At 40.9% G+C, this 26295-nt stretch overlaps 1 protein-coding gene across 3 annotated transcripts in view; it reads left to right on the forward strand.

The window, feature by feature from the left end:
* COL19A1 (collagen type XIX alpha 1 chain) overlaps positions 1 to 26042 on the forward strand; it is a 203092-nt gene extending 177050 nt beyond the window's left edge. For 2 of the 3 annotated variants that reach the window (XM_037392291.1, XM_037392292.1), the window contains 9 exons: positions 89 to 133; positions 242 to 304; positions 1889 to 1924; positions 2080 to 2124; positions 7821 to 7991; positions 8920 to 8986; positions 10916 to 11071; positions 17641 to 17718; positions 17956 to 26042. In XM_037392291.1, the coding sequence (XP_037248188.1) occupies positions 89 to 133; positions 242 to 304; positions 1889 to 1924; positions 2080 to 2124; positions 7821 to 7991; positions 8920 to 8986; positions 10916 to 11071; positions 17641 to 17718; positions 17956 to 18092 (798 nt within the window). In that variant the 3' untranslated portion in view covers positions 18093 to 26042. Of the gene's footprint in view, positions 1 to 88; positions 134 to 241; positions 305 to 1888; positions 1925 to 2079; positions 2125 to 7820; positions 7992 to 8919; positions 8987 to 10915; positions 11072 to 11911; positions 15741 to 17640; positions 17719 to 17955 lie in introns of those variants that run through there. The other variant, XM_037392293.1, reaches the window with a different exon arrangement.
* The last annotated feature ends 253 nt before the right edge of the window (positions 26043 to 26295 follow it).

A 26295-nucleotide genomic window follows, 5' to 3' on the forward strand; every position in this document is an offset into this window, starting at 1 on the left:
CTCAAATATTTATCCTCTTTTATTTGTGACCTAAGAAAAATTATTTTTTGCTTCCTAGTAATTTGAATGTCATGTTCTCTTTTTCCAGGGAAAGCCAGGATCTCCCGGGTCCCCAGGGATGCCGGGGGAACCCGTAAGTACAGATTTGAGTTCTGGATTCTTATGATAATACACAAAAATTTCAAACACCAAATGCAAGATTTTACATGCAGATTTATATGCATGTTTTCTTCTCTCTTAGGGTGAAAGAGGACCGATAGGAGATATAGGCTTCCCTGGGCCAGAAGGGCCACAAGGAAAACCAGTAAGCAATTTTATACTCAATATTTACATTAATTACAAAAGGATGTGTCTTAGTTTATCAGAAGTTACAAAAGAAATGAGATTACATCCTGTTTTCTGTTAGGCTAGGTAACATCTGAAGAACACTTAATGCTACAGTGCTCAATATTAACCATCCAGTCAAGAATTCCTGGTATTGTGATGTTTTAATAGTTAGTGTTACTGAGATGTTGCCCTTAAAGGTCTTAGGAGGGTCCTTTGGATCCTGTTGACATAAAGGGTCCCATCTTATTTTTTCAGCAGTGGAATATTAACCCAGACACTCAACACAGTCTATAAAGGATGGGTTGAACAAAATACCTTCTTGGTTTCATTTAGATAGAGAAGCGTGTGCTTCGTGACTCTGAATAAACTTTGTAACTCTTCTATATACACATGATGCAACCCTGCAACTGAAGCATTTACTATTCACTTAGGATATGTCTAACCTGAACTCTTTATTTAATAGAAGTGTGACAGCTGTGTAGTCAGCACTGTCTGAGCTGCTTTAAAACAACCTAGTTTATATTCTAGAAGTGTTCAGCTAGGATAGCACAGAACTCAGTATCTCCCCCAGAGCTTGGCGTTTTGGGGACAGGCATGAGAAGCAGACCATTTCAGTTTGTCCACTTTATGCTTCTGTCTTGAAAGAAGAGAATTTCTGTAACTTCAGCAGCAAATTGGCCCAAGGCGCCTAATCTGTGCAAAACTCCACTTTGCAATGTGAGAAGGAAGGAAATATTCCTATGCCTTTGCTCATGCAAGTCCTTCCTCCTCACTCAGTGAAATAGCAGTGACTTTGCTCCATTTACAGATCCGTGTATATCCTAGTAAATTAAACAGTGCCAGAGTATTTATCTTGCAATTATCTGGCATTGTACAATTGTTAACATATTCTCTGACATTATTTTGGCCCACACCAGCTAGCATTCTCAGATGATTACCGCATTCCATGCTGGGGGATAAATGTGGACCTGGGATGGCTTCCAGCAGGTGGTATGAGTGAGACCACCTTCTTTTGGGAAGGAAATATGTTTAGCCCAGGAGGCTGAAACTGTGCAGTGCCACAAGTCCTAAGGACCAAAGAATGGATCTGGCCACTTACTATTAAGGCATAGTTGCTGTAACAGCAGAAGGATAATGGGGCATCAGGGTTAATATCTGGAATAAGAGAAATCTTTCCTGTGGCTGTATAATGACTAAGCTGGGACTGGAAGAGTGCATGTACAGGTCCACATTCCACATTTGCAGAATTTCCATACAACTTGTCATTTAAAGTGTGCTCATTAAAGTTAATGTGCATCTTGATGCCAAAGATATTTTTTTTCTCTGCTCTCAGCTCAGATTTAATGTGCTTGCAGCTCAGTATCACCATGAGCTCTGTTATTTCATGTGTCTCAAAAGTATTTGTATTTCTGTATTGTAACCACACAAACTGCTGCCTCTGCAGCTTCAGAATATGTAATAATGCCAGCACTGCACATTGAGCTTTACCCTATATATTTTTAAAACATAAATATAGGCATATTTGTTAAAAAAATGTTTTGTGTTTTGTTTTTTGTTACAGGGAATCAATGGAAAAGATGGATTGCCAGGTCCTCCGGTAGGAAAACATGATTTTGCATACTAGTGTATTTTATTCTTCACAGATACCGTAACTGTTAATTCGAGACAGTTGCTTTCAGTTCTGCTAATGGATAACTACACAAAAAAGCCTTTAAGTGACATGTTTATCTTTTTTCAAAAACAATTTTTCAGGGTGCTGTGGGGAGACCAGGAGACCGAGGACCCAAAGGAGAACGTGTAAGTCCCTTGTTTTAATAACTTTTTTTCTTTTTACTAAGCATCTAAGCACCTCACCAGTGCAAAACCAAGAGATTAATTATCTGTAGATTTCAAGCAGGCTTGTAAACAACTAAGAGGTTTAGTCCTAGACACTGCTTCAAGGAATTAGAATTTAATTGGCTTCTGCATCTAGAAGAAAAACACGTTATAGACTTTCTGACACAGTTGGTCTGGACAGTGTAAACTGATCAGTAGGTTGAAAATTGGATAGTTGGTAATCCTGTTGTCATACTGTCAGACTTTGCAAGAGCTATAAAGCTTGCTCCATCGTCATACCTGGGATCTTTGTACGTCGCAAACACAAATCGTGTTTTATATAAAACAAGCTTGTTACACTTAAGCAGCAGGAATGCCAATGCAGTACCTTACTGCTTCCCAAAATATTTAGACAGTTCTGTTTGTGGTACCAAGATTGTGGTGGATAGGAATCATTACAGGAGGTGAGAGATGATCTTTATTTTACTACAGCAAAGGAAATCCTAGCACATACTCTGCTCCTGTTATAACGTTGCTAAAGCCCTGATGTCCTAATCCAATTGATACCACGTTTATTTGATGAATCATAAAAGCACCTCCCTGTGTAATCTGGAAAATTAAATGCTGCTTTATGACACTGAAGAGACATGAGGTTTTAACCATTATTACAGTAATTGTCCCTTAGAAGAATTAAGTTTGCAGTGTTTTTTCCTGCCTTTTAAGGACATAGATAAAATACAAGACCCTTCTTATTTTACCTCATACTTGTTTGGGTTTTTTACCACATTATTTACATACTGTGTACTGCCTTACACTGCTCAGCCTCACCTTCTCAGTGTCAACCTATCTGAATAGATACCTATCTTACTATCCCTGCTATCACAACCTATCCCCTGCAAATAGTACAGTGCGCATACAACCAGAAGAGGAGCCTGGACCTGTAAGGCCTTGACCTTGAAACATACTGACAGGAAGAAGGATGTTGAAAAAGTGTGTGAGAAACAGAGACACAGCTTTAGCTTGCTTCATTGGAGTGAAACTTGGGAAGCTTCAGGGTAAAAGAAGAGGGTGCATTTATTCCAGTCTCATCGGTGACAAGAGTACATACATACACACATGTATGAGTAGCTGTAGATGTAAATACGGCTTGCGCTGAGAGAAGTCACAGGTGCCTGAATCTGCTCTCACTTCTGGGATCGCTTGCAAATGTGTCACAGTCTAGCTCGAGTGAAATAAATAAATGCATAAATATAAATAAAAGAACTATATAGTATCAAAGAATCATAGAATCATTTAGGTATCAAAAAGACTTTTGAGATCATCAAGTTGAACCATTAACCCAGAACTTCAAGTCCACCATTAAACCATGTCATCAGGCACCACATCTACGTGTTTTTTAAATACCTACAGGCACAGTGATTCCACTATGTCTTGGGCAGCCTGTTCCAATGCTTGACCACCCTTTCTGTGAAGAAATTTTTCCTAATATCCAATCTAAGCCTCCCCTGGTGCAACTTGAGGCCGTTTCCTCTTGTCCTGTCACCTGTTACTTGGGGAAAGAGACTGACACCCACCTGCCTACAGCCCCCTTTCAGGTAGATGTAGAGAGCATTAAGTTCCCCCCTGAGCCTCCTTTTCTCCAGACTAAACCACCCCAGCTCCCACAGCCGCTCCTCATAACACTTGTGCTCCAGACCCTTCCCCAGCTCCGTTGCCCGTCTCTGGACACGCTCCAGCACCTCAATGTCCCTCTTGTGGTGAGGGGCCCAAAACTGAACACAGGATTTGAGGTGCAGCCTCACCAGTGCCAAGTGCAGGGGGACAATCGCTTCTCTAATCTGCTGACCAGAAAATACATGTTAAAAAAAAATAAATTTCCAGAAGTATTTTTGTCTCAAGTGACCATCAAAATCTCGCACAGCCTTTTATAACAGGAAAGTTAGTTATAAATATGCCCAGTGCAGTGTCTGAATGGTTTTCAGAAAGCTGTCAGTTGTTTCTTACAATTCTGCAGGAAAAGAGAAGGTTTATTGAAAACAAGGGGATATGTGCCTAAGAAATAACAGCAAAATACACAGTAGAAGTCTGTATCTTGGATAAGAGATCAGTGAGGAAGTTGAAGTTGACTTTTTTTTTTCTTTTTTCCTCTGGATCAAGTACTACAGACCTGCATCTGTGAGAGATTGCAGTGATTACAGAAAATAACACTGTCAAGGTTTCCTTGCAGCCATTATTATTACTGCCGTACTGTGTACTCCTTCAGTTTGAGACCAGATGTTGCAATATCAGAAAAGAGAAACAGCAAAATAGGAAGAGCAGAATAAAACTCTTTAGGTTTTCATGTCTAATATAAGTATATCCTTGTAGAATCTGCTTTAAGAAGGAAGAAATCCCCTGGGCTGAAATAAGCTTATACAATCTTTCACTAAACATTGCTGTTATTATCAGTTCATAAACTGCGTGATAACCCAGTTGAAAATAGGTGGTTTATACCAGTCAGAATTACGCCTTTCAAGTCATTTCAACAAGTGCTGGTGGCTGGCTCATTTATTGCTGTTATCTGCACACCTTGATCACAGACTGGGAGCGCGCTGGACTAGAGCATGTAGAAACCCAGGCAAAATAATAATTCCTTCTGCACAGAATTTAGTGCAAGATTAAACGCAAGAGATGGGAGAACATTAGAAAGGAGGAGGACTTTATAAATCAGCACCGTAGGCAGAGATCACAAAATGCAGATGTCCAACCTTGTGTTTTGTACAATTTGTAATGAAGGAGAGTTAGAAGAGGAATCTGGGAGAAGATACGACCTAGTTTTATGAATTTTTACAAGGAGATTCTTCCAAACACAAAGAAAACACTGGAGGCAGTTAAAAAAACCACTTGTTTGAAAAGTGGCTGTAGTATTTGATCAGCCTCCTATACATTGGCAGCCTGTAAGATGGGAATTGTTTAGAAAAGCAATTCCAGGATCAGCTTCACACTGTCATAGCACCACATGGTCTTAGAGAAACCTTCATTTTTCTTTATTTCTAATAGAAGAGCTATCTATACCTGCTCTGCAGGATTATAAAAATGAGAAATTATATATGAATATTTACACCTTCAGTAATTTTTTAATGAAGGCTTCTTGTAAGTATAGTAATCTTCAGACAGCTTTTTTCATATATGTGGGTGCATGCATGTCTGTGTGGTCTCATTTGAAAGCACTATCGGACAAAACGGTGTGTTCAGTAGCTCCCTATGCTGGACTTCAATCTCCAGAAAGTCTCGTCTGTACCCATTTCAAGTTTTGCAATAACATGGTAGAACAGGAGTTGTTCTTCAATTTTTTAATGTTTCAGATTGCTATGAGTGAAGTAAGAGATGGAGGTTGGATGCAAAAATTTTGTTAATGCCAGGAAAGAGCCTCTCTCCTGCAGACTGCAAAAGTTCTGCTTCGCAGTCAGACTCCTTCCTCTGCCCTGAATTTCTCATGGTGTTGCCATACATGTCCTGATACAATAGCTGTATGCAGGACAGAACACTTTTCCCTATAAATCCTAAAGTTTATAGAAACCTGAAAAAGTATGCCTCTTCCATCAGAACATCAGTCTTTCCAGTTCCCCCAATGCACATACTCTCCCTTTCCTGCTCTCGTTGACTGTTGAAAATTTGAGAGTCTTCAACAAGGGTTACAAGTGTCTTTTGGATATCACTTCGTTTCTTGTCCTTTTTTACTACTGAATAGCTGAATTAGCTATGTGTTTGCTGGAAATTATTCATATGCTGCATATTTAGAGTTTTGCCCGAAGTATTATTGCTGAGAAATTAAAACTGGAAATAGGTGTCTGCAGTATTGGCAGGATAGGTCTTTTAAGAGAAACACGATGAATGTAATCACACTGAGCTTGTTTCCATGTCACACTGACTGCCCTGACTATGTGGTCATGTTAGCAGTTGCACAGATTGTGTTGGGTTTACATGGCACAAGGTTTTGGCAATGGGGGCTGCAGGGGTGGCCTCTGTGAAGACGTACCAGGAGCTACCCCCATGTCGGAGGGAGCCAATTCCAGCCAGCTCCAAGGTGTACCTGCTGCTGGCCAGAGCTAAGCCTACGAGTGACATTGTACTGCCTGTGTGATAGAAAGGGTAAAAAATGCTGCGTAGCTGGGAGAGGGGAGTGAGAAAACTCGAGGAAAACAGCTCTGCAGACACAAAAGTCAGTGAAGGAGGGGAGAAGGTGCTTCAGGCACCAGAGCAGAGATTCTCCTGCAGCCTGTGGAGAAGACTGTGGTGAGGCAGGCTGTCCCCTACAGCCCGTGGAGGACCATGGTGGAGCAGATATCTGCCTGCAGCTTGTGGAGGACCCCATGCTGGAGCAGGTGGATGTGCCCTGAAGGAAGCTGCAGCCCATGGAGAGCCCACACTGGAGCAGGCTCCTGGCAGGACCTCCAGCCCATGGAGAGAAGCCCACACGGGAGCAGGTTTTTAGGCAGGATCTGTGTCCCATGGGAGACCCACACTGGAGCAGTCCATTCCTAAACTGCAGCCCATGGGAAGTTTTTAGTTTCAGCTAATGCAATAAAACATCACAAGTTACAGCGGTCTTCGTAGTGAAGCTTAGTTATCGTCAGTAATAAACTCTACCTCACTGAAAATCATACAGATTGGAGGACAGATAGATGATAAAAATGTGATACGACGTCCTGCTTGCATCCTTACCTGTCTTTCTTTCTTTTTCAATATTTATATGTCATGTAAATATGACTTAGGAATATAACTACGCTTCTATTGCTTTATCAGTTAATGACGTTTCAGATCTGAATAGAGTTTACCAGCACTTGGTGTAAATTAAGAATGCAATTAATTCCATTGGTTCACCCTTCATAAATTTGATTCTGGATTCGTCTAGTAATGATGCAGTCATCTCTTGGTGGTGGTTGCTGCTTATGGTGGAGCCTAACATGAGCTTTAGTGGTGCAGCAAGGGCAGTCAGTGACCCTTAAGAACTGCCAGCTGTTCGTTAACAATCCGAGTGTGTGACTTGTGGCACTCTGCTCCACAGCTGTAGTTCAGTGAACTAATAGCTGTTACATTAAGTCACTCTAAAAGATTTAATTCCTCACAAATAAAACATGTAATTTCAATGTCATCTCAGCCACAATTGAAGCTGTTGCTGGCCATTGACCTTTAATTTATTTTGTTTGCAAGGAATTCACTCATTATAAATGGATTTGTCTATTTTTTGTTTCTTTGATTAACTGAAATTTTGTGTAAATGCAGAAATAAAATATTAGGCTTCTAGGGAAAGTTACAGAAAAAAAAGCCTGATGGCTTGTGCCTGGTGGAATTTGAGCACCTAAATTCTACCTATGCCTTAATTTGACATTTCTAGGTCCTTGTATAAAGGCTATAAGCTTTCTGCACCCAAGTTCTGTCCTTGAAAAATGGGTTACAAAGCCAAGCTATTTTTTTCTTTTTTGTCATTCATTTCAATATTAAAAGTGTAAGAAGACAAAACATTACTTGCTGTGTTTTCAGAGACAAGGGTTAGCCTGTAAAATCAGCTTCCCAGCATGACTCATAAAGTCTGTTTCTGAACAGGGAAGAATTTTCACTTTAGCGTCCTTGGGTGACTTTTCCTTGTTTGTTAAGAGTGTGTGTAACAGTTTTCTTTCTGCTTTTATTTTACATAGGGAGATCAGGGTATTCCAGGGGACAAAGGTCCACAAGGCGAACGAGGGAAACCTGGTCCATCAGGAGAAAAGGGGGATATGGGTCCTACTGGGCCACCAGGAGACAGAGGCTATCCAGGATCACCGGGTCATCAAGGTCCCCCAGGTTCACCAGGCCCCCCAGGATTTCCAGTAAGTAAATACAAGTTTCCCTTGGTTGCTTGTGAACTCAGATGACAGGGAGGTGACATGTGCCAAGTGGTGGAAATTCAACAGAGCAATACCACAGTATCAGAAAAACTACGCTATCTCAGAGATAATTGAAGTGTTTAGTTAAGAGGTGGAAAAAAATATACCCAGGTGGTCAAGCAGTTGGTTTTGGTGGGTTTTTTTAAACATGTACTATGGATAAACTTTAATTACTTATTTCTTTAGCTCCTGACAAATCAATGTGGCTACTCAGTACCATTAAATTTCAAGTTGTTTCGTAAGCTTAAGAGCTGAAGTGTAAGTCTTGGCAACTGAGAAAGCAAAGGAGGCAGATCACGTGATTCTCAGTAAAAGTGAAATCAGTGTTTAAAAAGACAATGAAATGCTGCCTGTCAGTTGTGGGTATCTTGGTCTGTCTCCATGTGCACACCAGCGCCCATCCATGTAATGGGTTCTTTTTACCTTCATTCAGATGGGGTAAAGCTCTAAAAATCTTTTCCAGTTACTGGTCCTGTGATGCAGTTCTCGTTAGTCAGCTGTGCTTCGAAGCAGTTAGAAGGGATGAGAAGTTGGCAGATGCTATGCGGAGGGCAAGTAAAGGCTAATGGTATCACTGGGCATCCTTACAGCCTTAAGCAAATTGATTTCTATAGCATGCTGATCCTCTTGACGGTTGGGCGTACCTCTTCCACTTCATGGTGTTTGTGGCCTTTATAATATTGTAACGTATTTGCAATAAAGTGGTCTTTTCAGTTAAGGAAATAACACGAATATATTAAAATATTTAATTTTTGGTGAAAGCTTTACATTTTTCATGCTAATTTCAGCAATATTTTTGTTTTTGTAGCATCATAACGTGCCCTCTGTATTTTGTTCTGATACATATGTCGCCTTTCTTTTTCCTCATCAGGCTGATACAGTTCCACTTGAAGAAATAAAAAAATATATCAGACAAGAGGTTCTTAAGGTTTTTGAAGGTAAGAAAATGAGGTATTACAAATAAATGTAAATCTTAAATTCTGTGCTAAATGTTTTACACTCCTACAGCCTTTATATGTATTTCTTTACATGTCGTCTAACATATTGGACTTAGCAGCTGCCTTGTTGCTGTAGCTGTGTTTAACTGTTATTTAACAGTTATAGTTAATTGTTGTTATACTTATGTTCAAACAATTACAAATTATAGCATCAGTTAATGGGTATTTCCTTATGTAAAATATTAGCATTAAAAGGTAGTTTGCACCAAACCGTAATAGCAAACATATGTATGTAACATTGTAAATACATGTGTCAAATTATTGCAGATACATATGTATCTACAATGTATCATTAAAACATTAAAAAATTATTAAGTAGAGACAACAGAAATATCTAACTAATTTGGCCGTTTAGTGGATGACTATCTAAATGAGAGAAAGACTTGACAACTCTGTCATGCAGGTCTAAACTGCTGTGCATTTTAAGCAAACATCCCTGCTGAGCGCCAGAGCTCCCTTTCAGACCACCATCTTCTGGCAGTTTTAGGCAAGTGCCAGATTCAGCCGAGGCCTTTGTATTATGTGAGCTTTCTTAGGTGTGTCCTTACTCTGAAAAGGAAATATTTTTCTTCCCCAACGTTTTCTTAGTCAGGGTTGAAAAGCTGTGACTCAGGTAGGTGTCTGAAACAAGCTTCTGCTCCAACGCCTCTTAACAGTAGCTTCTCTTCCTTTGCAAAGTGCATTTTTTATGTCTGCAATATGCTTAGCTCTTTTGTCATTAATATTTGTGGATACAAAACCTCTTGTCTTTTAGGGATAAAAGAAATCACAAAAAGCTTGGGATTTTTTTAAACTGGTCAGGCACATTTTCATTTTATATGGCTATCATTCTGTGTATTTTCACCCTTCCCCAGACTGCTACCCCTCGGGAATTCAATCTGCTATGTATTTCAAGAGCAGTTTGTTGGCTGAAGTTACCTCCTTTTCCCATTCAAATGGAATGGTAACAAGTATTTAGTCTGTTCATAAGAAGAAAGTATTAAAGGTGTCCTGCCTACACGGTATATTAGGCTTTGTCTTTATAGCTATTCCATTTTCTACATGTCACTAGTGTTCCCACAGATCTTCTATTTTTGGCTTTGTTTCGCTGTGCCTATTTTCTATCACCTTGCTTATTTTTTGTTTGAAGCCCACTCCTCTTTACTCTGAATCTTTTCTTAAATCTTAAAACTCCGCCACAGTAAATACCTGCTAAAATGTGGAATGCTTCGTTAAGTTTTTTAATCCAGTATAAATGAGACTGACTCAAGGTTAGCACCTATTTTGTCTACCTCTAAGGAACACTGAAATGTTAACAAGTGTACTTTATTCCACCAGCATGAACGATTCATGCTGAAATCTCTGCAATTAGTAATTTTTACTGCCCGCTTACAGGTTTTCTCACAACTGTTTTCAGGGTTTCAGTATTCCAAGAACTGTTCACGGTATTTAAGCTCTACTTTGCAACTTAATATGAGTTACAAACTCATATAATGACTTATAACTCATTAAAATGAGTTAATATGAGTTGCAAACATATAAGGTAGCACTTCATAGGAGTGTTAAGTACTAATTATTCTATGTTCATGTATTTTAAGTACTTCCATGAACAGGAGTCAGAAGTCATTTCAAGTATTTTTAAAAGAGAATAGTAACAGAAACTTCAGTACAAACTCGTTCAGATTATTTCAAAAGGTAAATACTGAGTTGGAACTGAGCACCTCAGTACTTGTAGGAATATTTAATACCTTGACGTTTAGAAGAATTAAACACCTTACTTCCAGAAACCTACTTCAGCTAGGGCTTTGGGATTTGTTTATTTTCCTGTATTTTGATAGCAGATTTCTTACCCGCTTTTTCTTCTGTCCTTTGTAAATGTTGTTAATGAAGAAAGGATGGCTCAGTTTGCATCCCAGCTGAAGCTGCCTGCTGCAATGCTTGCCTCCCAAGCTCATGGAAAACCAGGGCCCCCAGGAAAAGACGGGTTACCAGGGCCACCAGGAAAGGATGGTTTGCCAGGGCCCCCAGGAGAACGTGGAATTCAAGGTAGGAATTCCAAAAAATGTTCCCATGAATTGTATCTTGATATCTTCACACACTTGCTAATGATCATTAAATAAGCCAGGATTTCCTATCTAGCTTCCTAATGATTAACTTTTAAAACTGTACTTATGTTTTTTCCAGACTAGATCTAAATATTAACCCATAGTAAATGTGTGGATTTTACCAATTAAAAACTCCTAATGAGTGCATTTTCTTCTAATAAATGATAAAGTTAATTACTGACAGATACCTAAAGCTGACAGATATCTAGACTACTGTAGCAGTTATTAATTTTTTTTCTCCAAAATACGTTAATGAGGAAGAAAAACTGTGCCAGCACTCTAATGTAACTATTTAGGTCCTGTTCCATGTTGAGAGACCCATCTCATTTTAGAAACAAAATTCTATCTCCAAGTCTGAGTGCTCTCAGCTCTGATCCTGAGACAACAGAGGGGAGGAAAATCTGAAGGCAAATATTCTTTAAGAAGCAGTGAAAACTGAAATATGATCACGTGAATTCCTCTTACTATGAAGCAATCTGTTTTCACAAATCAGTTTGTGTAATCGGCTTTTCACTGGACCCCAAACAGTAATTTGTGCATTGCAATATGTTTGGACAGTATAGGACTCTCGTTTTACTCAACTGCCTTTCACTGCAAAATTAGCGTCAAGGGATCCAGGCTCCTTGTAGCTGTGCTCTACTGTACAGTCAGCCTCCCAGAGAGTAAAAGGAAGAGAACAGAATAAAAGGGAAAAAGAATTTATCAATGAATAACATTTTGTGGGTGGGTAATACATAATTTGCAGTTTATCTGTAGGTAGTTCTTTATTATCTTTTGTTAGTTTGGTCTGCTCTGGAGTCAGAGCAAGTCAGACTGGAATGAAGAACATGAGAGCAAAGCTGAAGATGTGTGGATCCTAAAGCTATGAGAAGAATAAAGACTTACTAATATTGATAAGCGCAAACCCCTGACAGAAGCTTGAAAAATGTGATGAGCTCAGGATGAGAAGAACAAGAATAAAGGATCAAGGAAAACAATAAAAGGCTTAGAATCTTACGACACTGACTTCATCATTACCTAAATATTCAGATCACTGTAAACAGTCAACTTCAACGTCAGTGCCAGATTGTTCAATGATGATGTATTGTGGTGGATAGTTTCAGATGCTTCTGGCAAGCGGAACGTTGTACTAGGCTTCATTTCCAGCTAGTGAGCATCAATAGTAAAGATGATAGCTATGCTTGAAAAAAAATAAAGCTGCTTTTTCATGCCTTATGCTTAAGTAAAAGTAGTGCCCCATGTACGCAGGATTTCCGCTTATTTTACTGATATGCTCAATACTCTTTTTTGATTAGTAAAAGGTAAGCTAAGTGAGAGGCGTTTACTTCTCTGATACATCAAAAGGTATATGAAATTATACTCCTAAAGAAAGAAAATCAAAAATTTGTCTTGCCTCCTTTGCACAGTCTGAGTAAGAGGTAGTCCCGTGAGAGAAGCACACTTACAAATACTCTTTGTGCCTTTCCCAGTTGTGCCTGTGCGTGTTGTTTTGTGCCAACAGCAAAAAGAAATTCAAATCTCTGAGCAAATCGGAAAGTATCCTTCCATATGCCAGCTTATTTTCTGCCTTAAAGGATGTAGCACAGAAGACTTCTTGCAGAGGCGCGTTACATGCGCATGTGGCTGAGCCCATCCAAGTAGCATGTTGTGTGCACGTATGCCCAAGTCATAATATGCATTTGATGTTGAATGGCAGATGTTCCTTATTGTATTTCTCACTTGGCTGTAGCCCACATTGCCAGCTCCAGGGTTTTGCTGTATGCAGTAATACACATCTGGACTGGCAGAGTAAAATAATCGCTTGTCCCATACAGCCAGTGAAAAGTAGTAGACATGTTTGGAGAGTGATGAATGGGACCTCTGTGAACACCTCCAGAGCCTGTCTGAGATGCTGCACACTGAGCAGGGAGCCTGCTAGAGCCAGCCAGCAGGAAGGGCAGGTGTCACTGTGTCTGAGGAGGTGCGGTACCAGTTGTCCTGGGAACTGATCTCGTATGACCTGGCTGGATTCCACAAAAGCCTCCTTCTGCACAGCAAAAATAGTTAGGGATTAGTTCCAGAAGCAGAAAACAAAGATACTAACTTTTGGAAATGTAGGCATGGTCTTCAGAAAGTGTATTTAAGGAATTGCTAGGCTCTTGGGCATAGACTCATCCGTTTGTAATGAGTTGTTACCTGCTGGCCTTCAGCAAGGTTGTTCATAGTGCACCTCAGGTACTTCCCAATGGTTCAAGTACAAATAATTTTGATTTTATATTATGGTCTCAAGAAAAATATGTCGTGCAAACAAAAAAACAACAAAGAATTGCAACTTGAAGTATGAAATACAAAATATGCAATCGGTATTTAAATAGACCTTATAAAATAGTGATTGGAAGATTTTTATGTGTGTGGGCTTTTTTTCATTAAAAAAAATTAACCGATGGCATATGCATCAGCAAACTGATACTGTGAGGCAGTGTTACCCGTGAAATGTACAGCGTCTGCTTAAGGGGGAGCAGAGAAACTTGTTTACTCTGTATGTGTTTTAAAGGATGCTAACGTCTCATAGAGAAACAGGAGGTTTATTTCAAGACTTTATAGACAAGCTATAGCAATGTCATCCATTTGTAAACAGCGAGTCAACTTGTCATACTTTAGAGGATCTAGATCAATTAATTAACTCCACTGACTTAACTGGGTTTTTAAAACTATAATAGTGAATTTCGGTCCATTAGACCAAATGCACCTTAGAATAATCCTGCAATCCAGAGATCCTTTATGTTAATATGACTTTTTTTTTTTTCTCAATAGAGAAAAGAAGATTTCATCATAGTTAAACTTCACTGTTTCTATCAAATTAAGGAAACAAGTTTTTTATAGGTCCTCATAACTCGTGGTAGCTCAGGAAAGAAAAATACCATGTGATGAATAGTGAAAGTTCCTTATCTTATTTCTAATCTCTGTTGTAAAATGTGTGTCTCGTATTATAATTATTAATTCATATGGTGGGAGCATGTAAAAACCTTGGCTGACATCAGGAACCCATTATAGGGGATGTTGTCCAGACACACCCGCTCTTCTGAAATAGCTACGCCGGTTTCAAGCGTTACCTCCCATAAAACGTTCTTTGCTGTGGAGGATGAGGTTAACCTGTTTTATTTTGATGTGAAACACAGCTACTTACTACCTCTCAGCTGAGAGGGCTGTAGCACACAGAAGGAATTCAGAATATGCACTGGAGGCCAGATGAGAGGTTTTGCTTTGAGCACCTTCCTGTTCTTTTGCAGTTGTTTGTCTTTAATAACACAGAGTATTTGCACAGTAAAGCGCAGTGGATACTTTGGTCTCATTGTTCCCTGTCATGGTAATGTGTTTGCCTCATGTTTGTACTAAAGAACCTCAGATTTCTCTAGATAGTTGACATGCTAGTTTCGGGTACTGCATTATCCATGTGGATGGAAGAGGGTCTCCATGGAATAGGTGGAATACCTCTTGGAGCAGTTCAAATGAGAGAACTTTTTACCTCCAAGTTGTATCATTTCCAAGCAGAGCTGAGGATGTTGCGGTAGCGATGCTCCTGACCGTGGTGTTTGTGGAGGGCACCAAACCAAGAGCTGTATTGGAGCTGTCACCACTCATCTATGAATAGAAGAAAGCTGATCTGATTGAACACACACTTGTACATACTGCTACCAAGTGCTCACTGTACTACCCATGTTGGGTACATGTTTACATACCACAACTTCTGGGTTGCAGAAATCACAACAAAACTTCTGGAATCTGAGTGAAAGGCTTTGCTAAAGCAGTTGCCTTTCGAATTAAACATCCAGGAATTTCTTACTGGAATTGTAAGCCTACCAGTAAAAAAAGACAGGATCTTATATGTGCCTTTACGTTAAAAACAAGAAATCAAAATCCAATTTCTGTATATGGTAATATTTTCCTTTAACTGTGTATAAGTTTGTCACTTTAAGCTCAGAGAGAAGGTGATATTATTCTCTAGAAGTGTAATCATGGCCCTTCTGCTGAGCAAAATATACCTCATTAAAAATCAGATGTTTTCCTGCCAGAATTACACATTACATGGTTTGGATTGTTTACATATAGGCCTGTTTACTAATATGCTTACACCCTGTTAAATAAAGTCTCATTTTTAGAAAAGATATCTGGGGATTTTTGTTTTAAACTTCAGTGTCAACAGAACTTACCTGCCACCGTGTACAAACATATGTATTCAAATACAGCCAATAATGGTTTACACTAGCCTGGATCCTATATTTGCATTGGCAGGCTGCTCTTCATCCTGTTGTGGGATTATTTTTTTTTTCCTTATTGTCTTGAATTCCAGCGATGTTTACAGAACCTTTCAGTCTGTCTCGGTCCTTTTTCATTTATGATATCTTAGATACCTACAGGAATGGTTAACATGGAGATTATAAATGTGATGTATCGTAAATGTGATTTCTCTCTTTTCCCCATAGCAAAAGAAATGCAAAGCAAATTATTAGTGGCAGCACTGCTTCGTAAAATTACAATTAACTGGGTTTGTAGTGAGAAATGTACTGTAACAATCTATTGTAAATTAAGAAACATAGAGAATATATATAATAAACAGGAAATGTAATAGATTCTGTGGTTGTATGATTGAGCTTCTCAAACAGTAGCAACTTCTATGTGTTACACAAGACTTTCAGAGCAAAACAACTTGATGTAGTTATACGTACTACTATGGTCATTAAAGAGCAAAAACAAGAATCACAATTGAATGCAAGCACCTGCATATTCCCTTTTCTGAGTCTTTATAGCTTGTGTGCATATATACCTTGTACAATTCTGCTTAACACAACTCAGTGACCAGAATGCATGATTAATATTAAGTTTGTTTCTCTGTGAGCTTTTAAACAGTTGATTTCCTTTTGTTATGCATGTCACTCTGCATGCATTTTCTAATGGTTTTGCCTCACTGTAATTTCCTTGTCAGGATGCTGAGAGAAGAGTGAGGTAATTGACGCTCTGTTTTGAAACCTAGAATGATTGCAACAGATAATAGACTTTCTGCAGAAGTGTGTAATGAGCTTGTGTTTAATGGAAAGCTTGGACACTCTGTGTACCGTTCCCACTGCATTGTGTCTGTCATAACAACCCTGAATCGGTACCCACAGCACTTAGAATAGTTTCCTTCTGGATGGTCCTGTGAAGTACTAGTGTTGCCATAGACCGCAGTACACTGACAGGGCAACCTTTGCCATCCGTCTGCCAGTGCCCATTAATCTGCATGAGACATCAAGTGGGTTGATACCACTATACTGACCGGTCAGCTGTGACTCTTCTTTTTTAATTCAAATTAAGTTACAGCTCGTCACAGGAGGTAGTTTGTTGGATGGCATACGCAACACTGGCAATATACTGGTCCCTGAAGCAGAGCAAATTTAATTCCAAATGTGACCAGAAGTTGTCAAATTAATCTTCAAGATACATCACCTTACATGCCAACATCTGAGGTGTTGGGGAGGTGAGAGGGTTTCCTTATAATCCCTTTTAAAGTAAGGGATTGTGACGAGTGTCATACTTGTTCGTTTGAAAATGTCTTCAGCCCCTGTCTTACATAAATGACATGGTCTAAGCAGAGAAGGTACATTTGTAGATGGATTCTTAACTTGAAATGTTAAGCAAAATATTATATGGGTAGGCACGAGTCCTCTGCCCTAAAGCTCTAAAGCAGCCAGAGTGTTTCCAACTAATGAAAGTTTTTACAAACAGTTTAAGGAAAAAGACGTAGGGGTTGGACATGAGATGCAGCACCTGAGAAGATGGAAGCTATTTAGATAAATACAAAGCTATGGCCTGTCAAGAAAACAGACTCAAACATTCAAAGTATAATTAGTAATCCCACCTCATTAACAATATAGAGCCACTTGGGTCGAAGTTAGGTGGTGCATGCTAGAACCCAAAATCTGCGTAGTCTCTAAAGATGCCTCATTCCACGTGGTGCTGGAGGGGGAGTGGGTCTTCTCTCACGTACCGGGGAATATCTGGGCATACAACTACTGGTTTATAGTCTCAAAAGTGCAGACATAAAAACATACGTAGAGCGGAGAGGGCAAAGCCTTGCGCAGTTTGTGGGCTGTTAGAGGAGGGCTGGTCAGAAGCCAGATGGCCTTTCAGTTGGTGCGGTACATCACTTCGTTGAACAGGTAACGCGGGTGCAGAACACACATTTGGTTCTTTACTAGAGGAACTTCAGGAAGGTAACCTAAAATCTCAGGTGAAGGTCCAACTAGTGTATGAACACAGTGAGAGTCCTCTGGCAGAGGATGCAATGGTTACTGCTAGGAATGCTCGTATTTTCCAGAATAAACTTATAAACTTAAGAGCTGTCTCAGTAAAAAATACCAGTCTCGGAAAAAGAATTGAGCATGTGTTTTCCTAATTACATTTGTCTTGATAATTTGCGGTCCACAAGATGCACCGAAGATCACTGTTTATAATAAGAGGGCACTCTTATTTTTATGTCTTTGTTCTGTGTAGGTTATAGAGGACAGAAAGGGGAGAGAGGCGAGCCTGGAATTGGACTGCCTGGTAACCCTGGACCACCCGGCCCTGCAGGTACAATTCTTCGGATTTATTTCTGCTGTTGTCGTTTATGAACTAACAGGTCTTTCTCCTGGTTTGCACGCCGGTTTTACACCCGTGCCTTTCCTCCTGGGCTTGGTTGTAGCGTGAGGTCAGACCCACCTGCCTTCTCACAGATGAGCTGGTGCGCAGCTGACTGTCAGCGATGAAACGCGGGGCACTGCACACGCTCTGGCGAGGGCTCTGCTAATTCTGACTTTGTTTTACCAGCTGCTGGCCTGCCGGGCCCCCCAGGAACACCAGGCTCCCCCGGACCGCAGGGGCCACCCGGACCCAACGGGAGGTGCAACCCAGCAGATTGCTATTACCACGTCTCACAGACTCGGTCACACGCCAGCAGGAAATAAAACCCCTCTGCCCCAGACACTTGGGTTCACAGTCACTTTTCACTCCTCTCAACAAGTTAATTTAACCTTTGAAATACTTGGTGCATTTTTCTTTCCGTCGACACTGCATGGTATATAGATAATTTATAAGGCACGGAACTGAGCCTTTCTCTATGTTATTTGCAGTGTCGTAATTATGAAATGATGACATATATTTTCCAGAGTGCATTCCATGTGTTAAGTTTCTCATATTTATTTTGCTTAGAGGAGAAAATAGGCCCAAATAATTTTCATAAGCTTCTCTCTTCAAACAAAATATTTTATTATAACTTAAGACAGTTTCTATGCCTCGGTATGTAAGCTGGCTTTATTTTTCTTGCTGGTGGTGAAGTTTAAATGGAAAAAATGAAATGTGTTTCTGAAGTTTTTAAGCATACCTGTTCATGACGAATGCAGGATGTGAGCTGGAGCGCCGGGAACTCTGTTTAGACTAAACGTTCACGTCCCTGGAGGAGGCTCCAGCACACCACCTGAGCCGGGTCTGTGTCACGCATCACGAACGCTACCCACCATTTCAGTCACTTCCTACATGTCAAAGAAGGAAACGAAGAAGCATTTATGATCTCTCTAATCTCATCCAACATTTAGCTTCAGACTGACTGGAAAAATCACCAGCAGCCCTGAGAAGCGTCTCTGCTGACTGGACGTTGTCCCTACTAAGGGTTTGTATGTTTGTTTAGTCATGGTTACATATACTCCAGATATTAAACTGCTAGGAGGTGGTGTTGATGTTCCCAGCTGAGAACTGGCTCTAACTGTTACGTGGCTGGCTCTAACCATTACATGGACTTAGTAAATGTGGTATCACTGCCTGTAATCAAGCTACTCTGCCATTACGTCTGCTTAGAGCAAAGATGACCCCTTGTTTAAAGCAGAGGGTTGTGGGCACACAGTGAGACAGTCAAAGAAGGAACTTCACAAGCCTCTAATCTTACTGATGGCACAGTTTTCCTCTTCCTTCTGCAATAATCATGTGCCAAAATAAGCTTGAGAAGAACATGGAAACAGTAGAAAGCTAAACTCACAGGTCCTAATAACTGGTTGCAAAAAAATGACTTGAGTTCAAGAGAAATTCAGAAAAAAATGCAGTCTTCCTTGGAAAGGTGCACTACAGAGAGCACGACTGCATGCGTGCAGTTTGCAGATATTCGGTAAATCTCACAGAACCAGACACTGTCAGTGAAGAACAAACAAACTGTAAATCCTATAGAGCTCAAAGGGTTGAGCAAAAGACAAGATGGAGAAAATCGATCACGCACAGGCTGATTCTGAAAAGGAGGGAGGAGGGCTGGCCAAAGTTTCACTCCTGGTTATTGGGAAGCAGTTGATTCTAGATTAGTTCTACAGAATTTGCTACAGCGCAATAGGAAGTGAAGGTGCTATCGAAAGAACATGGACAGCTGTAACCCACAACCTCAGAATAGAACCGCTATTACAAAAGCGCTGCCGAGGGCTCTTGCCCTGTCGTTTGGAAGCCAGTCATCCTCTCGTCAGGCAGGGAAGTGGTTTTGGTGACCTCGTGCCTGAGCAGTACGGAGCCGCCAGGGGAGCGTACCCAGACTGGAACGCTGGGGTTCCAGAGAAGCTGTTGAGGGACATGAATCTGCTGAATTCTGGGCTTTGCTTAAAAAAATGACTGGGGGGAGTCTTAAAAAAAAAAGAAGAAACACATTGGCATTTGTTCTGAATAGAGTTGCTAGCACTCGCGCCTGGACCTGAGGAGCAAGATGGGTGCAAGAGGTGACAGAGCTAGCCCAGGCAGCGGGGAGGGCAGGCAAGCCTCCAGGCACGCGTGTGGAAAGGGAAAGCACACCCACCTCACATGGTGATCAGGTGTTCGGAGGGATGGCGGCGCTTGCCACAAGAAAGATGTTTAAATGTTAAAAAAAGATGTTAAACACAGGGGTCTGAGGTTGAGAGTAAACAGGGGCAGGAGAGGGCAGCAGGAAGGAGGACAGCAGAAAACGTGTTGTACCGTGCAGCCAACTCCTGAAGGGAATGTGCAAGCTGTAGCGCGCACTGCGGCTGGGGCCCCTTGGCGGGGTCAGGGTGCTTTGTCCATCCCTCGTGAGGATGGGGACGGAGAGCTCAAAGCCCACAGGCGAACCGCAGTCCTCATGCCTCATTTTCTGCTCACCCTTCGCTGTCCCTCGGGAGGCAATGACTGCCCCTTCCCTAGGCCAGCACATCCTGCGAGTGGTGGGCACCCATCCCGCTGGGGCAAACGTGCCTTTGGAGCAAGTGGTCCTGCCCGTGCTTAGCTCAAAGCGCGCCGCGCTCGCTCCAGATCTCCTGTGCCCTTGCAGCGCGTTGCGGTGTGCTCTGTGACGGTGACCACCTTCGGATCTGGCCCTCAGGTGTGCGGTGCCGCGGCTGGGCCAACGCTGCGAACGGGTGAGGCGGCTCAAAAGCGACTTGTCTGTCCTGGAGCACCTGCGGCTGCCCGGGCCACGGTCTGCCAGCCCGGCAAGGCAAGGCAGGGGCCCTGCACCAACATATACATCGGTGTCTATACACCGGCAGGGGAACAGGCCCCCTACTCTTTTCCATTCAGTCAACTGAACTGCTGGTCAGGTATCTTGCATGAACATTTTTTCATCGATTTCTTTTTACTTCTCTAGTAATTCCAATATATGTAAAAATCTATAATTTTTTTTTATTATTTTTTTTTTTTTTTTTTTACTTCATAAGTTAATTTTAAACTTCGTTTTCTGTGATAATATCAAAAAGGGTGCTGTCTTGTAAGGAGTATCCACGTGACAGAAGTTTCGACGCGGCCCCGTCCTGGAAGGCTGTGCACGGACTGTTGCGCCGCGTCAGTGGTATGTGTATATTTTGGGGCTTTTAGCTAGCTGGAACCGAGCGTCTGTTACTTGCCAGATGCAGTTGCTGTATGTTAATTTACTTGAACTTGTTAGAAAGCAGAACACTTTTTATATTTGAAGAAGTTTTATTTTTTCAGCTATGTTTCCTACAGATGCCTTTTTCTTTTTATAGGCTCAAATCTAAAGGTCTTTTTAAAATGTGTTTGAACACTTTCAATTGATTTGCAGGTAACTTTGGTAATTATCTTGTTGCATTATTTTTTATTTTGCTAAAAGCCCGCTTTAATTTTCTCACATGAGAAAACAGGTATTTTTTTCATATGGGCTATCTCGATACCTTTTTAAAGATGCCGTGTTCTTCACTGGGATAGAACAGCATTAATCTCAGCTTACATTTACCATTTACTTCACGCTGGTTTTCTCCTACTCTATATTTTTACAATTGAAAGCAAAATGTAGCTGGAAACATGCTTCTGCATGGTTTTCCTATTTGCCTCCTGAAATTTCTTTATGGTTTCAGACTGATGTTGTCTTAGTTGTTGGGAAGAGGAGGGCACAGGGGTGCTAGTCTGTTTTGCAATTTGCTTTATCAGTTTTGTATCTGTTTTGAACAGTCTGTGGTGCAGTAAGCATTGCAAGGAATTAAACAAGGAGGTTTATTTTTTCCAGTTGCATAAGGTCTTTTTCTGATTTGGGAATGTTTACATACAACAGGGCTTCGAACTGAAATATCTTCGACAAAGTGTTTTAAACCTTTCTTAAAAGCTCTCTAAACTTTGTTCTAGTTCAGGATCAGACTATTGTATTTAATGGCGAGATTGCTTTATCAGCTATTAAGGATGTGTTGGGATTTTCTTCAAATAGTTACGTACAGAACTACTCAGTTTGTCTAAAGTAATAAACTTGTAAGAGGGAAACGTTTCTGATGCTGCAGCGTACCTCCTTTTGTCCACACGGTGGGGTTCAAAACACATTTCAGTACAAAGGTTAAAGCCCAGGCTTAAATTTGTAAGAAATGACCCGGTGCTGCGTAGACTCACGGCAGTGTCTCTGATTTTGTTGTTGAGCCAGATGGTTTTGGTTTGGTTTTGTTTTTACTGAAATCCATTTAGTTTCGCATGGTAGTATTTGCAGAAATACTGCTTTTCTTGGGTAATTATTTTCAGGTGATATTGATTAGATTTTGTTTGTGATTTTTATATACACGTTACAGAAGAACATGCAGTAGTGGGACATCCCGCTTTTAGGCATCGTTTATGTCCATTGTAGTGATGTTTGTCTCTCGGGGAGCAGGGAGTCTGCTATGGTTAATAAAAATCACAACAGCATACTCTGTATGACCGAGTAGCAGTGCAGCCTAGTAACGTTTTAAGAACCAATAGTTCTGTCGTAAACTGGATTTGGTTTCAGTGCCAGAAGAGCGCTATGATATGAAAACGGGATTGACTGTATCATCCATCCTTCGTGCTTTATGATTGTGGCTTATGACAAATGTTAGATATGCACAGCTTTATTAAATAAGCATATTTTTTAAATTAATGGATAATCACACAAAATATTTTGGCGCTGCTTGTTTTTCACAAGGGTAAAACACTATTTTTCTTGTCAGCGTACACTCAATTTTTTTTCTTCTTTTTCTGTAATGTTTACATGAAAGTCTTGTAAAAACCCCATGGACTAAACTAGTGTTTTATAAACTTGTTTTCTCCAAATATACTAAGTAAAGCCAGCCCCTAAGCTTACATTTTGCCGATGCAGTAGAACCACTGCTCTAATGTGACATGTTAGAACATGAGAAGTATCTCAGGAATCAAAAAATTTTTGATTTGCGTTTTTTTATATCGTGTTTTGTTAGATTTTGGATGTGCCAAGACACACAATTTTTCTGTGAAATCTGTAATGCCCACTACAACTAGACTGTACTGGATGGGTGCTTAAATCCATCTCCATGCACTTAAGTGGGTGTAGGCCACAGAGAACAATTTTAACCGTGACCTTGCCTTGGTGGGTGTTTAAGTGGAAAACTCAAGCTTCATGAAACCTTAAAGAAATGTTAATTGCTAACAAATGTTACAGATTCTAGACCAAAATAAGTTTATAGCTAAAAAGCATGTAGTCTACATGTCTTTTAGCAGTTTTATCTCCGAGTCTGCTGTTCTATAAACACAAATGCTTTTAATTATTTACTGCAGTTTCAATGTAAATATATTCTGCCTCCAGTCAGTATATTTGAAGGATTTTCAATGACATACCTTATTTTATTGTTTTCTTTCGTTTCTGAATGATACGCAGCTGTCACTGAATGAATTACAGTACGGCTTCTTCAATATATTTTTGGTTTGCAACATTTAAGGTTCGGTTCAATGGAAATGTATTAAGTGGATAGAAAATTGCTTTTTGTGTTTATGAAATAGGATTCCAGATGGAAATGTTTCACATTCTTTCTGTTTGTGGCGCTGTCAGAGATGACAACCTTTCCTTCCATGTCAAATCATGTGAGGGAGGATGCAATTGCAAATGAGAGAGAGGAGAGGCACAAAGCCATGGCAGCGAGCCCTGGGGAGTGTTTGGCACCGGGCTGCCATCCTGGGGCGGCTGAATTCGGGGGAAGGCGTTGACCACACCAGCGTCAGGGTTGTGCTTCCTGCAGGCTGGTGAAACTTAGGGCTCTACAGTCTGGAGGGGAGAAAAGAAGTCAAAAACCTTGTCCTTAATCTATCGATCTATCTATCTATATATATATATAATATTTATGGAAGTTATTGTATTCTCTGAATCAGATGCAGGTAACTTTCCCACCTGAATATGAGGTAATCACTTTTATTCAAGAAACAATTTACTGAACTATTTCACTTCGGGTAACTAGGTACTTTCATTGTTCTCTTGCTGCCTAACTCTCCCAGGAGAAAAAAAAAAAAGAGAACTCTCATGTCAATGGCATTTTAAAGGTTGTTAGGTGATCACTTGATCATCTTTCTTCAAATTTTATAGTGGCTTCAGCAAGCTTGCTTCATGTATTGTCTAAAGCTGCCACAGTTTTTACTAGTCCCTTTGAATGCATGTGCCACAGGCAAAACAGAACAGTAAAACAATGGTTTGAGGGAAGAGGAATAAAACTGAAGCTGTAACAAATCAGATGGGAGGAACATGGCCTGCAAAACTGAGACCTTTCTGCTTTACCTCTGGCCCATGAGCAGAAGAGATGCAGTGACTGTATTTTAAGTATAAAGGAAGCAGAGGCTACGCGGCCAAATAGTAATACAGTGATGAGCAAGTCAAGCAAACACACTTCACCCAATGATCTGAGCAATTCAAAAACATTTGCAAAAATGCGGCGTGTACATGAAGCATTTGTACATGAAGCGCAACTGTCGTGCTCTGCTAGGAGGAACCAACACTGCTGTCTCAGAAACTGAGGTTTCTTGTTCACTCGGTCTTTCAGGTAACCTTGAAAGTACCATGTCTTGACACTTTCCCCTTTTGAAGGAAGAAGAAATTAGGTGTAGATTGGTGTTTGGCTCTGGGTAAAATCTAGCGTAACCCTCCCTAGCCTGGCTTTCTTGCCTCATTTAGGACTTCCAAATTGTGCTGTAGAGCTCCTTTGGCTACAAAGACACTTTGGCCTTTGTGAAACATTCACAAGAGGGGTTTTTGGCAGCAGTTCATACTAGATTGCTTGAACCCAGTGATGGCTGTGATGAAAAGCTTATATATAAACTCTCTCTATAGATGTAATGCATAGATGTAGAACATATGTATTTTTCTTACTGCAGTATTCAGCAGCAGTGTTACTAATACTTACTACTAGCCTAGTAGGGAAAGCACTGCAGTCACCATTTTAAAAAATCAGATCGGATTGTGTCGCTCAGTGTACTGAGGGCGCTGGGGGAGGTGCTCACCAAGCCGCTCTCCATCATTTGTCAGCAGTCCTGGCTACCTGGGGAGGTCCCAGTTGACTGGAAGTTGGCAAATGCGCCGCCCGTCTACAAGAAGGACCAGAAGGAAGATCCAGGGAACTACAGGTCTGTCAGCCTGGCCTTGGTGCCAGGGCAGGTTATGGAGCAGATCACCTGGAGTGTCGTCACATGGCACATCCAAGACAGCCAGGTGACCAGCCCCAGCCAGCAGGGGTTTGTGAGAGGCAGGTCCTGCCTGACTCACCTGATCTCCTTCTATGACAAGGTGACCCACCTAGAGGATGGGAAAGGCTGTTGGTGTTGTCTACCTGGACCTTAGCAAAGCCTTTGACACCATCACCCACAGCATTTACCTGGAGAAACTGGCTGCTTATGGCTTGGATGGGTGTGCTCTTTGCTGGGTAAGAAGCTGGCTGGCTGGCCAAGCCCAGAGTAGTGGTGGAGTTACATCCAGATGGCGGCTGGTCACAAGTGGTGTTCCCCAGGGCTCAGCGTGGGGCCAGCTCTGTTCAGTATCTTTATCAATGAGCTGGTGAAGTCTGGAGCACAAATGTTATGAGGAGCGGCTGAGGGAACTGGGGTCGTTTAGCCTGGAGGAGATTCAAAGGGGTCTTCATTGCTCTCCACAGCTACCTGACAGGAGGCTGTAGGCAGGTGGGTGTCAGTCTCTTCTCCCAGGTAGCAAGCAATCGGGCAAGAGGAAATGGCCTCAAGTTGCGTCGGGGGATTTTTAGGTTGGATATTAGGAAAAATCTCTTGACTGAAAGGGCTGTCAAGCACTGGAAGAGGCTGCCCAGGGAAGCCATCTGTGATAGCTTCCCATGCCCAGTTGAGTCACCTTCCCTGGAGGTATTTAAAAGACGTGTAGGTGTGGTGCTTAGGGACATGGTTCAGTGGTGGAGTTGGCAGTGTTAGGTTAGCAGTTGGACTCGGTGATCTTAAGTCTTTTCCAACCTAAACGATTCTATGAACTGGTTGTCGTTTTGAGGACAGTTATTAAAACATTTTTCTCTTGGTCCTGCCTATGCCTAAGTAACTGAGGAGCTAAAACATGTATTTATCATGGTGCAATTAAAACTCCAGAACTAGGAGTGGTGACAGAGATCCTGATGGGTAAAAGTGATTTTTATTCAAAAATCTTTTCAATAAATAGTCTTTTATTAAAAAAAAAATCTTATAGCATTTTATGATGTTGAACCAGAAAGAGATGAGAATAAGATTTACTTGGGACTTCACTGGGATTCCAGGAGCATCTGGTCAGAATGGGCGGCACGCTGCCCATGGGTTGTGAAGCCTCTCAGTCTCTTTGCTTTGTGCCTTCTAAATATATTTATTTAAACTAGCACTATTTTTTTCTGTATCACCATAGTTGATACACCTTCCTTTTAAATTCATAATCCTGTCTTTATTTTCCAAATCTTC

The sequence above is a fragment of the Falco rusticolus genome, chromosome 6, assembly GCF_015220075.1.
Source record: "Falco rusticolus isolate bFalRus1 chromosome 6, bFalRus1.pri, whole genome shotgun sequence".
In the NCBI taxonomy this organism is placed as follows: domain Eukaryota; kingdom Metazoa; phylum Chordata; class Aves; order Falconiformes; family Falconidae; genus Falco; species Falco rusticolus.